The sequence below is a fragment of the Canis lupus genome, chromosome 8, assembly GCF_003254725.2.
Source record: "Canis lupus dingo isolate Sandy chromosome 8, ASM325472v2, whole genome shotgun sequence".
Classification (NCBI taxonomy): Eukaryota; Metazoa; Chordata; class Mammalia; order Carnivora; family Canidae; genus Canis; species Canis lupus.
Window position 1 is genome coordinate 63,690,109 of NC_064250.1, and position 12,080 is coordinate 63,702,188.

Genomic DNA, 12,080 nt, shown 5'->3' on the forward strand with positions numbered 1-12,080 from the left:
AAGAATGAAACCAGACCTGATATTTTAGAAGAACGGCAGGTTTGTCCAAGCAGAGAAAGAACATGGGCTTCAGTCTAACTTTGAAATCTGAGCTAGCAACTTCTCTGAACGTTTGTTTTCTTGTCTGTAAAATGGGACAAGGAAAGTCCTCCTGGGGTGTGTACGTGTGTGTGGTAAGAGAGGAGATGCAAGTGGGTAGTAGTTCTCACTCTTACCTGGCATGACAAGTTCTTCTCTTGCCCTGGTGTTGATACATTTCTGTCCTGTGAACTTGGACACACCCCTGAACCTCTCAGAGCCCAATAATAGACTGGGATTTGGACCCCAGAGCTGCTAGGTCCAAGCCTGTGCTTGGACCTACTCTACCACTCTGTCCTCTGCCCAGCTCTGGTCTCCTAGCCCAATCTTGCTACTTGGTGGTATATGTTCCACTCAAGTCAAAGCCCCAAGCACCTGGAGACACATTCAGGAAAGCCCACGAGAGGAAGCATGAATGTCAAGGGCATATCATTCAGGACACCTCGGGTCACATCACTTCCTTCCCCTTGAGCTTAAGAAACAACCATATGTTATCCACATATTTAACTGCCCCAGAATAGTCCAAGGGTGCCCAAGCTCACTGATTACTACACATAAATCAGATTCAAGATCCATAATTAAAAAGGAAATGTGCAATTGGATTCCTGGCCCACAGAGGGGTTTGCTCCCACCCCATGCCACCTTTACCCCTGGATGCACTCTCCTTGAAGGCCAACATATGGTACCTCATAGGCCAACATGTTCCATCACAGAGTCATGTACCTTTAAAGCCAGAAGGTTCCTGGGCAATCCATAGTCCAGGATTGCAAACTGGAGGACCAGGGCAGGATCCAGCCCCCTACCGCAGCCCAGTGGGTCCTGATGGCCACAGAGAAGTAACCCTCTCCAGTCCCACATGTCCACCATTCTTAATTATGTCATCCTGGAAGCAGTATTCTGAGGTTTGTGAGGGCACTGGGGTTTGCTGCCCCTGATCTGGTCCACCTCTTCATTTTGCAGGAGGTGGTGGGGGATGGGATGGGTGCATGACAAACCCAGAGAGGGGAATAAATGTGCCTGAGTTCACATGGCCAATGAGGGGCAATGTGGAGGCCACATCCACTAAGGGGCCCCATCAGCCTCTGGGGGAAGCATGTGCCAGGCAAACATTAGTGCACGACACAAAGAGCAAGGGGTAAACTCAGTTGGAATCCCCCTGGACAGAAGGGGGGTCATCTTGAGAAGGTTGAGCCAACTTTCAGTGAAGTTCTCTGTGTTGAGACTCCACGCTGCACCCATAGGTCTGTTCGTTAATAATTACCTAATCTGGGAGGTGGTAGGTGGTGCTGGTGGTGCTGAAAGCCTCTGCCAACCTTCGTTGGCTTGATAAGCCCAGACCCTGTTCCTGGGCTTCCTCTAGCACTCAGACAGCTGCCCGGGGGCCATACCAGGACTGACCGTGAGTAACTCTCTGAGGGCCACGATTGAGACTCAGAAGGGAGGGTGATCAATCATCCTAGTTTTCCTAGGACTGGGAGATCTGGGACATAAGACTTGTAGTGCTAAGACTAGGAAAGACCTAGAGGTGACACATCCTATGGTGGAAAGACCCCTACAGATGATTGCACCAGCCTTCATGTTGCACCAGTGAGCAAACCGGCACCCAGGCCCAGAAGCGCCTCCTGCAAGGCCACATATGACTTAAGACCCAGGTGTTTTGGAGAATGTCAGATAGAGAATTCTGGGTAACTCACTGCAAAGCCAGAGATAAGTACGCATGTGACGGTTAGGGCAGGAGAAGGTATTATAGCTTGGTAGGAAGCCATGCTATGGGGACAGGTGTTAAGCAGGTGAGTAGAGTGGTTATTCCCATTCCTGGGTGGAAAATAATATAGAAAGACCAGGTAGGAAACTACAGTGGTCTAAGACAGGGCTCAGCAAATGGTGCCCTATGGGTCAAATCTAGGCCACGGCCTATTTTTGCCTTGCCCCTGAGCTAAGAATGCAAGATATAACAAAATATAAAATATACATATAAATACAAAATTTGTAAATGGTTGAAAAAAATCAAAGGGAGGACAATATTTTGTGACCCACGCAAAGTATATAAAATTCCCATTTTATTGTCCATAAATGAAGTTTCACCAGAACACAGCCACACACAAGCCTGCCTCGTGGGTAGCTGCTTTCCAGCCAACACAGCCAAGTTCGGCAGCTGCAACATGACTATGGCCTGCAGAGCCAAAGACATTGACTCTCTGGCCCTTTGCAGGAAAAGTTTTCTGACCCCTGGTCTGGGTGAATGAGGCTGGAGGCCTGAGTGAAGGTCATAGCAGTGGACAGGCTGGGGGGTTGGGGGAAGAGCCTGTCAGACATGCACAATGATTGAATGGAGTCGGGGATGGAAGGCCAAACACAGACTAGAGATGACAACTGGGTTTGGGGCTGAGAACAAGATAGTAATGGTAGGTCCATTTGATGCAGCTGCACAGATTTGATGGAGAAAAATCGAGCACCCTGTTTGGGGCGGATTAAGTTTACTAGGAAAAGAGATCAATCCTTTTCCTGGGACTTCGGGCAGGTTAGCTTTTGAACATTGATGATCTTACCTGTACGGAGCAATGGTGAGAGTTCCACTGATCTCTACCTAGGAAAGAGGGGCAAGCAAAATGGCATTAAAGTGATTATGTCGACTGTAAAGCACACCTTGGATGTTGCTGCTGTAGATGCTAACATACCCTTTGGTGATTCGCACCCTTGCTGCAGTGGGTCACCGGACCGAGGGAATAAATGTGAATGGTAAAAGGAGCTCCAGGCTGAGTCTGGAGACTGTGTTCTAGCTCACTTACCAGTTAGGTGACCCAATTAAGTCATTTCTGGAGTCTCTGAGACCAGAATGGAGGCCAGTGCCTTGCAGAGCTCAGAGGGATGAGAAATGCAGGGAGGTGTGTGCACAGGAAGTGTGCTTGGTTCATCTAAAGCACCGCCATGGAATATCATCTTCATCATACGCTGGGAAGGTGCTGGATTGTTTGCTAGCCTGCCACAGGTCCATCTGCAAGAGTTCACAGTGTCACTTATCACCCTGGGTCCCTGCCCTTGCCCAACTTCTTAGAACAACTGGATGTTCTACTGAGGAATTGCCTGGGCACTCTTTTTCCTCCTATAGCCCTGAGAGCGCAGAAGATGGATCTTGCAGACAGCCTGCTCCTCCTTCTGGCTGGACTGCTATTCCTACCTCATGGTCAGCTGCATCCTGAGCGCTACAGCCTCCATCAGGAGCCTCCAAGCACAGGTGAGGGCTCCCCTAGCCTCAAGATTGCCCCAGGCAATACAGCTTTCGCTCTCCACTTCTACCACCTGATGGCTTCCCAAAGTCCTGGGAGCAACATCTTCTTTTCCCCATTGAGCATTTCGGCCTCCTACGCCATGCTGTCCCTGGGGGCCCGCTCACACAGCAAGACCCAGATCCTTGAGGGTCTGGGCTTCAACCTCACAGAGGTGTCCGAGTCAGACATCCACCGGGGCTTCCAGCACCTCTTGCACACTCTCCACCTTCCGGACGACAGGCTGGAGATGCACATGGGCAGCACCCTATTCCTGAGCCAGGACCTGCTGATCCTTCCGGAATTTCTTAATGACAGTGTGGCCTTCTATGACTCCAAACTCTTCCTCACCAACTTCCATGATCCTGTGGGCACCACCCAGCTTATCAATGACCACATCAAGGAGGAAACTCAAGGGAAGATTGTGGATTTGGTGAGCAAACTGAACACGGACATTGCAATGGTGCTGGTGAATTACATTTACTTCAAAGGTAAGAGTAGGTTCACTACTGGATCCTGTATCTTCCCTCTCCCCCTAATTTAAGGATAGATTAAATATTTTAAAAAGAGAAAGTAGATGGATGGGGTCAGATAGGGTCAAGCAACCCTTAGAAGATTCATGTGAAAGCATCAGATATCTAAGATTGTGTAGTATTGAGAAAATTTAGAAATATTTACTTATTTGTTTTCTTCATGGTAGTAATGTATGAAATGCACAAGGTGAACCGCTGGATTCATATCAAAGGTCTGCCACTTACCCCGGTGTAAACAGAGCAGGTTGTTTGCTTAAAGTAAAGATAATAAGAGTCCCTCCTTCAAAGCTTTGTTTTGAGAATCAAATTATGTCACATTTTTATATACTCTTTAAGAGAGGGCCTAAAGAGATAGGCAAACCACCAACCCCAGCCACATCTGATGGACCACTTGTTTCTGTCAATAAAGTTTTATTGGCATACAGCCATGCCCACTCATTTATGTATTTTCTCAGGCTGCTTTCACACAGCCACAGAGATAAGCAGTTTCTACAGAGCCTAAAATATTTGTTTTCTGGACCTTTGCAAAAGAACCTTGTGGAGACTTGACAGTTATGTATATTCAACAAATAGAGTAATCATAATTAATCTAATAATAACAATGCTCATTTTGAAGACACCTAAAAACACATAAAGGTATAAAAGAGAAATAGAAATTACCCATAATCTTACTACCCTTAGGTAACCAGTGTTAACATTTCACCTAACTCATTCCAGTCTTCCATTCACACACACATATTAACAGTTGAAATCACAGTGTGGGGACAGATTCGTACAGTGTGCATCATCAGTGTTCCATCAGAGGAACAAAGCCACCATGAATGTTAAGGGAAAGGGGATTGCTATAGGAATTGGACCTTGCACAGTCGTGGGGAAGTGAAGGTCTGGAGGAAGTGGAGTTGGAGGAACGGAGTGAAGTCCTTGGCACAGGTGGAAGTTTGGAGTTTATCAGGGATCTATATGCCAGGGACATCCAGCCACTACAGTGGGTTCATGTATGGGCAGCTTGTGGAGAGGTCCATGCTGGGCACCTGGTAGTGACTTGGGGACACTGGAGGGCTAATGTTGGACAATGAACTTGGAGGACGGCATGGAAAACTTGAGCACACAGAGCTCTGCTAGATCTGTTCATCATCCCATCTTCCTAGGAAGACCTTTAGAGTGTGGTGGTTGCTTCACATCTACCTCCTGATCTCACACTTGTAACCACCTTGAACCCAGAATCTACAGGGAACAGATTCTGGGAAACAGTCCCAGACTAAAATCCAGCCTAATCAGTCATTGCTTGTATTTTACACATGGAATATTTTATGCACCACTGAAAACGTTTTTAAAAACCTTTTTAATTCTGCAGTAACCATAAACTTATAGAAGTTGCAAAAGCAATACAGGGAGATCCCATGCACCTTTCATCCAGGTTACCCTAAATAATATCTTACACAACTGTCATACTAAAGCAAAACCAGGAAATTGACATTGGTGCAATCTACAGACTATTCAGATTTTCCAGGTTTTGCATTCATTTGTGTGTGTGTGTGTGTGTGTGTGTGTGTGTGTGTATAGGTGTAGTTTAATGCTATTGAAAACTGTGTGTGTTGTTTTATGCCACTGAAAACTTTATTTAGATCTTGCTTTAATGGTTGCACACTATTCTATAGATGTCAATCTTTTCAAAATATAATTTATAGTATATTTATGGTATATAGTATATATAATATATAGTATATATAGTATATTGATGTATAGTATATTCCATCAACCTACCCAAAGCTTTGACCATAAATAATGCAGGATTTAAGTGTTCTCTTCCTGAAAGAGACCTAGCTCCAACTGGGTTAGTGTTATTGGCCTGAGAATGAGAGGTTCTCCAGAAATAGAATGAAGATAGAGACATCCTTCCCTCTGACACATCTGCCCAACACCTTAGAGACATAAACGTAGCCCCAGGCCTCACTGTAAGTCACATGGTGAGAGAGTGGGAAAATTGTGGCTTACCTTCAAAACTGAAAACTACCTAGCAAAGATGCACAGGATTTCTGTAGATAAGATTCTCTTGAGAGATATTAAAGTAGACTTAAATTTTTTTAAATACAGATATACTATGTTCATGAAAAGGAATAGTTAATGTGTAAAGATGTTGATTATCTCCTCAATTAGTCTAAATATTTAATGCAATCCCAATCAAAATCCTAACAGGTTTATTTTTTCTTTTTGGTGGCGGTTAACAAGCTGATTCTAAAATGTGTATGGTGGTGCAAAAGGCCAAGAATAGTTAAGATGGGAAAACTTGACTGCCAGAGGGTGAGACTTATCATAAATCCATATTAATTTAGGCTATGTAGTATAAATGGGCCAATGGGACAGAATAATGAGGCCAGAATAGACCTTAGAAATGCCCACATGGATAGATACATAGACATTTGATATTTGTCAAAGCTGACATTCCCCCTCACTGCCATGATAGAGCACTAGGGAAAGAGTGGATTTTTTAAAAAATGGTGCTGGTGCAACTAGATACCCACAAGGGGGAACAAAATGGGTTTGGACCCCTCCATTCAACGAGTAATAAGTATTTATTCTAGGTGGACTAGAGTCCTTTCTGCAAAAGAGAAAACTAAATCTTCTAGAATATAATACAGGAGACCATCTTCAAGACCTTGAAGGGAAAGCTTTCCTTTCCTAAACAAGACACAAAAGACCTAACCACAGAGGAAAAGACTAATATGTTCACTGCATTAAAGTTAAAATAATTTCAATCACCAAAACACTATTAATAGAGTGAAAATGCAAGTCAGAGAGAAAGACAAGGGATTTGCAACTCATGCAACCAATAGACAATTAGCGTTCAGTTCAGAAAGAACTGCAAATCACTAAGAATCAACCCTACACAAATCAAGAGAAAAACATGAAGTGGTGTTGATGTAAGAAAAAAAAAAAAGGACACTTAGTTGGTCAATAAACATACAAAAGATTGCTCAACCTTATTTTTAACCAAGAAAGTACACTACAAAGCCATAATGTGCTACCACTACATAAACATCAGGTTGGCAAAAAGAATTTAAGTGCAGCAATGTAGATGAAATGGTGAAGACATGGGGTGGCTCAGTCAGTTAAATGTCTGACTCTCGGTTTCGCTAAAGTCATGATCTCAGGGTTGTAAGATCAAGTCTGGTATTGTGCTCCAAGCTCAGTACAGAGTCTGCTTGAGATTCTTTCTCCCTCTCCCTCCCCCTCTGTCCATCCTAATCTCATGCTTTCTCTCTCTCTCTTAAATAAATAAGAGCTATGTAAATAATGGTGAAGACATGAAACAACCTTGCTTATACTGTTTTGTATCTCACATTTTAGAATCTTAAATGAGCCCTGAGAGATCCGTTTCTCAGGCAGGTCAGGTTTTGAAGGATCTAAATGGTACACCATGATGGAATAGTAAGGTGGGAGTCTCCAAGACTGTGGGAGAGGCATTCCCTAGCTGAAGGCTTAGCTTGTTGGTCCCCAGGTGCCCTGTGCCTTCTTTCCTTCTTCCTTTCAGCTCTGTGGGAAAAACCATTCCAACCCTCGATGACCACTACCCAAGACTTCCACGTTGATGAGAATACCGTAGTCCAGGTGCCTATGATGCTGCAGGACACAGCGCACCACTGGTATCTCAATGACAGATACTTACCCTGCTCAGTGCTGCGGATGGATTACAAAGGAAACATGACAGCCTTTTTTATCCTTCCTAACCGAGGGAAAATGAAGCAAGTGGAGGAGGCCTTGACCCCAGAGATGCTAACAAGATGGAACCGCTTACTTCAGAAGAGGTAATCAATGTGCCTGGTGGTGCTGAATCTGCAGCACTGCCCTTCCTGTGGACCCTCCTAATGAAAGCCAGTGTCCAGAATGGGGGTAATTGCCAAATTATGAAAAAAATTCTTATTTGCTCTCAGACTTTCCATGGGTTCCCTTAGACAATGAACTTTCCTGTTACATCTGAAATATGATTTTGCCCCTATTGGTGAGAAGAGAACCAGACTAGGTGTTAAGAGTCCTGGTTCTAGATGTAGCCCTTATACTGCACAAGACTTGTGTGAAGTGACATCGGCTCTTCAAGGATCTGCTCCTGTGCAGTGAGTGCATAGACCTCGGGTCAAGGTGCTTAGTATAGAGGGACTTAAGAAAACTCCACCCATTCATCCAAGGAAGTAGCAGGAAGTTTCCTGTCACCTTGGGGCTATGAATGGGGGAAGTTTCCAACCACAGATAAGAGCCTCAGCCTAGGGCCACATGTGGATGGAAAATTCACACGGCTCACGTGGTAGAGGAATTCTAGCCAAAGAAATCATCTTTGGTCCCGAATAAGTGAAAATCGCAGGACCCCAACAGAGATGAAGGCAAAACTGTCACACTTGTATTTCCCTGGGCACCTGGCACGTTCACAGAAAGCAGCCTCTGCTGAAAATGTGCTCCCAAGGGAGGAGCTCCTGCAGATAGCAGGCCGGGGTCGAGGGAGTGGGGGTCCTGACTCTAAGTCTCTGGGAGCATTGAAGCACAGTCAGTTGGAGTGAGTGGGGCCAGCTAGAGAATGCAGTCAAGAGGACCACAGTGCACTGGGGTCCCTTGCTTGTCCCTGGGTCCAGTGTTTTAACCCCATGCCTCCTTTAGACATTTTTATAGGAAGCTCGAGCTGCATTTCCCCAAGTTCTCCATTTCTGGCTCCTATCAACTGAATGAGATTTTGCCCAAGATGGGCTTCGTGGACCTGTTTTCAAGGCAGGTTGACTTGTCTGGCATCACCAAAGAGAAAAAACTGCAGGTGTCCAAGGTAAGTCATCCGTGGTCATCCATGCCTGAAGGCTCAGTGGGGAACTTCTGCCGTACGAGAGCTGCCGGGTGATATGTGTTCTCTCTGCCACCACATGAAATCTCAGAGCCTGGATTTCATTCAATCATCCACAGGCATGGGCATCCATGAACCAACCCCCTGTTTGCTGGCTTAGTTCTTAGCACTGGCAAAATGGTATCCACCCAGACCCTGTCCTCAGGGAGCTCTCACAGCCAAGTGGGCTTCATAGATCACAATGGACAGTGACAAATGCATTGATAGAAATAGAGGGAGGATACAGACCAGGCTGGGCTGAGTGTGTGTGTATCAGAGATCTCTTTGACAAGAGAAAGAGATCTATGACTTCAGTTAAGAAAACAAAAGTGTACTCCAGGATAGAGCCTTGAGTTATAGAGTTGAATTCCAAGTCTTTCCCTTATGGCATCAAAGGGCTAGTGAGTGTCTAGATTTATTTTCCTCATCTGTAAAACGGCCATAATATATCAACCTTATAGGATGGCTATGAAGATTTAAAAAGAGCCCTAAGCACATAGAAAGTGTTCAGTTGCAGATAGAAATAACTATTCCTATAAATAAGAGGTCATCTAGCTCACAGATCCACCCAGTGTAGACATTATTGCTGGGAGATTCCCAACAAGTGGCTTGGCAAGCGGTGACCCGTAGTGATGATTTCCAACTACCTCTGGTTCTCCCAGCCTTCCCTAAGTCCTGATTTCTGTTCTCTTGAGATAACACTTATGATTTCCTTCCCAGAGTTTCCACAAAGCCATTCTTGAGGTGGATGAAGTTGGTACCCAGGCTGCAGCAGCCACTGGCATCTTTACCACCTTTCTGTCTGCCTGGCACAATCACAGAGTCCTTTGGTTCAACCGGCCCTTCTTTGTGGTGATCTTTTCCACCAACACCCAGAGCATCCTCTTCCTGGGAAAGGTTGTCAACCCCACAAAACCATAGCCCTCCCAGGGCTGGCTCTTCTGTTATAAGCAGGAGGACGTGGCCTGGAGGACTCCATGGGAGCAGCAACATGTTTGGAGAGGGGGATACAGAAGATCCTGAGAGTCCAGGGCAGAAGCTGTTGGTGAGAGAGAGGGATGTGGGTGGTAGGAGCTGCTCATGGACTGGACACCCAGATCCTCAGGACAGTGCAATCTCAGGCAGATCATCTCACCACTTTGAGCACCACCCCAGGAAGTGGGAGAAATGCCACCAGCTGGTTGAAGGGATTAAACACAATGATGGTTATGAGGAGCCTGGTTTGGTGCCTTGTACATAGTAGGTTCTCAATAAATGCATCCTTATTCTCCATCTCTTTGGAGTTCATTCTGCGCTGCCCTGGCATAGCTGGTCCCAGACATTAAGGGTGAGATGCTCCAAGTTCCAGTGGGTTGGCAAAGGTGTATATGGAATGGAGAAGCAATGTGGGCAGCCTGCTCTCCCCGGCAGGGTGGATGCCTTGTTTCAGAGTGGGAGCTCCAAAGGCCTTGGTGGGAAGAGCACGAGTCAAGGCGGCCACCACAAAGACCTACCGAAGAAGGCCCAGTAAGGCAGGCGGCTCTCCCCGGGTGGTGCAGGCACTTCCCCCATCTTTGGCCATAGAGATGTGGCCAGTCCCCTGGATCAGGGGCATGGTCACACATGCACTGCAGAAGAAGGAAGAGCCTGAGATTGGAGTCTGGAGCTTGTGTTTACATCCTGCTCTTCCACTGATGTGCTCCAGGGCCTCAGGCCAATCCCCTTCCTTCTTGGGCCTGCTTCCTCACCCGGCTAATCGGGCTGTCCCAGGTGGTCCAGCTCAGATGTCTGTAGCATGTGGGGTTAATTCTCTCAGAGTCTTAGAGAAGAAACCTTGATCCCTCCTGTAGGGGTAAGCCAACGGAACCTGGCTGTGTTTGTTTCTGAACCTCAGGAACATGTGGCAAATGCATCTCCCTAGGCAGGGCCCTGGGTCATGTTCTTGTCACCTAGCATGTCAGACGCAGGAGGTCCTGAGGTCACAGACCCAGATTTCCATTGGTGATTGAAGAGACAGGCTGTGGGTCACCTCCAGCGCTGAGATGACTGAGCAAGAGTCACAATGATCCAGGCTTTGTGTGACGTGGTTCCTGGCCCACATAATGTCACAGGTACAGGAACAGGCTCATTGTGGGAAACCAGGAAACCAATACGCAGAGCAAGAATCAGATGACCTGTTTATGGCGGTGGGAAAAGCCATTGTCTCACAGGAAGTGAGACAGGGTAGGAAGGGAAGATTTGGAGGTTCTCTCCCCTGGCCTCTAAAATGGAGCCCTGAGCTGGACAAGACAGCCTTGGGACAAGTGCCAGCCCAGAAAAGGAGGGTGCTGAGCAGGACCTTCTGGTGCTCATCATACCAGCCCCGAGCTACACGGACAAGGCCCTGGAAAGGCTGCAGGACCCCGTGTCCTGGCATGCTCAGAGGAATGCAGACCCTCCTCCTTCCCCAACCCTTGGTTTCATTGGCTGAAAAGCAACTACATTACTGAAAATATGAGTCCACTCCCCCCCTGCATCCGTTGGGAAGTTGAATTCTGTTTTTTAATAGCCAGGCAGGAGATAAAGTCTGGCTCAGGCTGACACTGGCAACTCTGCCCTTACAGAGGCAGCTGGGTGGGTGGGTTCAAGCCCTTCAGGAGAAAGAGGCCAAGGCCTGGGGTGACTGTGCCCGGTGCTGCCTGGGTGGTGTGGGAACATGAAGCCCTGGTATGATGCAGAGAAAGAAAGGGGAGGAGTCACCCTCAGTTCAGCCTTGAGCTTGGTGCCTCCGTATTCTGATGAAGCCCATCCGTCCCCAGCTCAGAAGCCCTCAGTGGCACCCTATTGCCTGTAAGATAACGCCCATAGTCCTCCACCTGCAGCTCTGCCTCTCCTGCCTCTGTGCCTCCTCCCACACTCGTGTGTCCAGTGACTTCAGCTGCGGAAACTTGCTATTTTCCAGGTTGTCCGTAGCCTCCACTCCGGGCCTCTGCTCCTGCACCCCCATTGCCCTGAGAGCCCCCTTCCCCATCTCTGAGCATCTGCCAGGATCTCCTGCCTCATGCCCTCCCCAAGGCAGACGGCCATCCTCCCATCAGACGTGCTTGGCTGACACTAATCGCTGATCCCCCGGCCCTGATTAGACAGATGATCTCAAAGTCAGAGCTCTGTTCACACTGCATCCCCTTCACTCACCCCAGATCCTGGCCCTGGAGTTGACCGTATGGTCTGGTGTGTGGCTGAGGCTTAAATGATATTTGGTGAATGAATGAATGAATGAATGAATGAATGAAAGAAAAAGGCTGTGCCCTGAACAAGGTCCCTGAGCTGTTTGTTCCGCACCACCCCCGACACATCCCTGGAATTGATTGGGTAAATATTTAT

The 12,080-nt window shown here is 47.0% G+C and overlaps 1 protein-coding gene across 1 annotated transcript; it reads left to right on the plus strand.

The window, feature by feature from the left end:
- Positions 1–1,357: 1,357 nt before the first annotated feature.
- LOC112657541 (kallistatin) lies at positions 1,358–10,010 on the plus strand. Its single transcript, XM_025443588.3, has 5 exons — positions 1,358–1,477; positions 3,188–3,835; positions 7,410–7,683; positions 8,525–8,684; positions 9,459–10,010. The coding sequence occupies exons 2-5, from the start codon at positions 3,205–3,207 to the stop codon at positions 9,657–9,659; spliced, it is 1,266 nt and encodes a 421-aa protein (XP_025299373.1). The 5' UTR covers positions 1,358–1,477; positions 3,188–3,204; the 3' UTR covers positions 9,660–10,010.
- Positions 10,011–12,080: the final 2,070 nt, after the last annotated feature.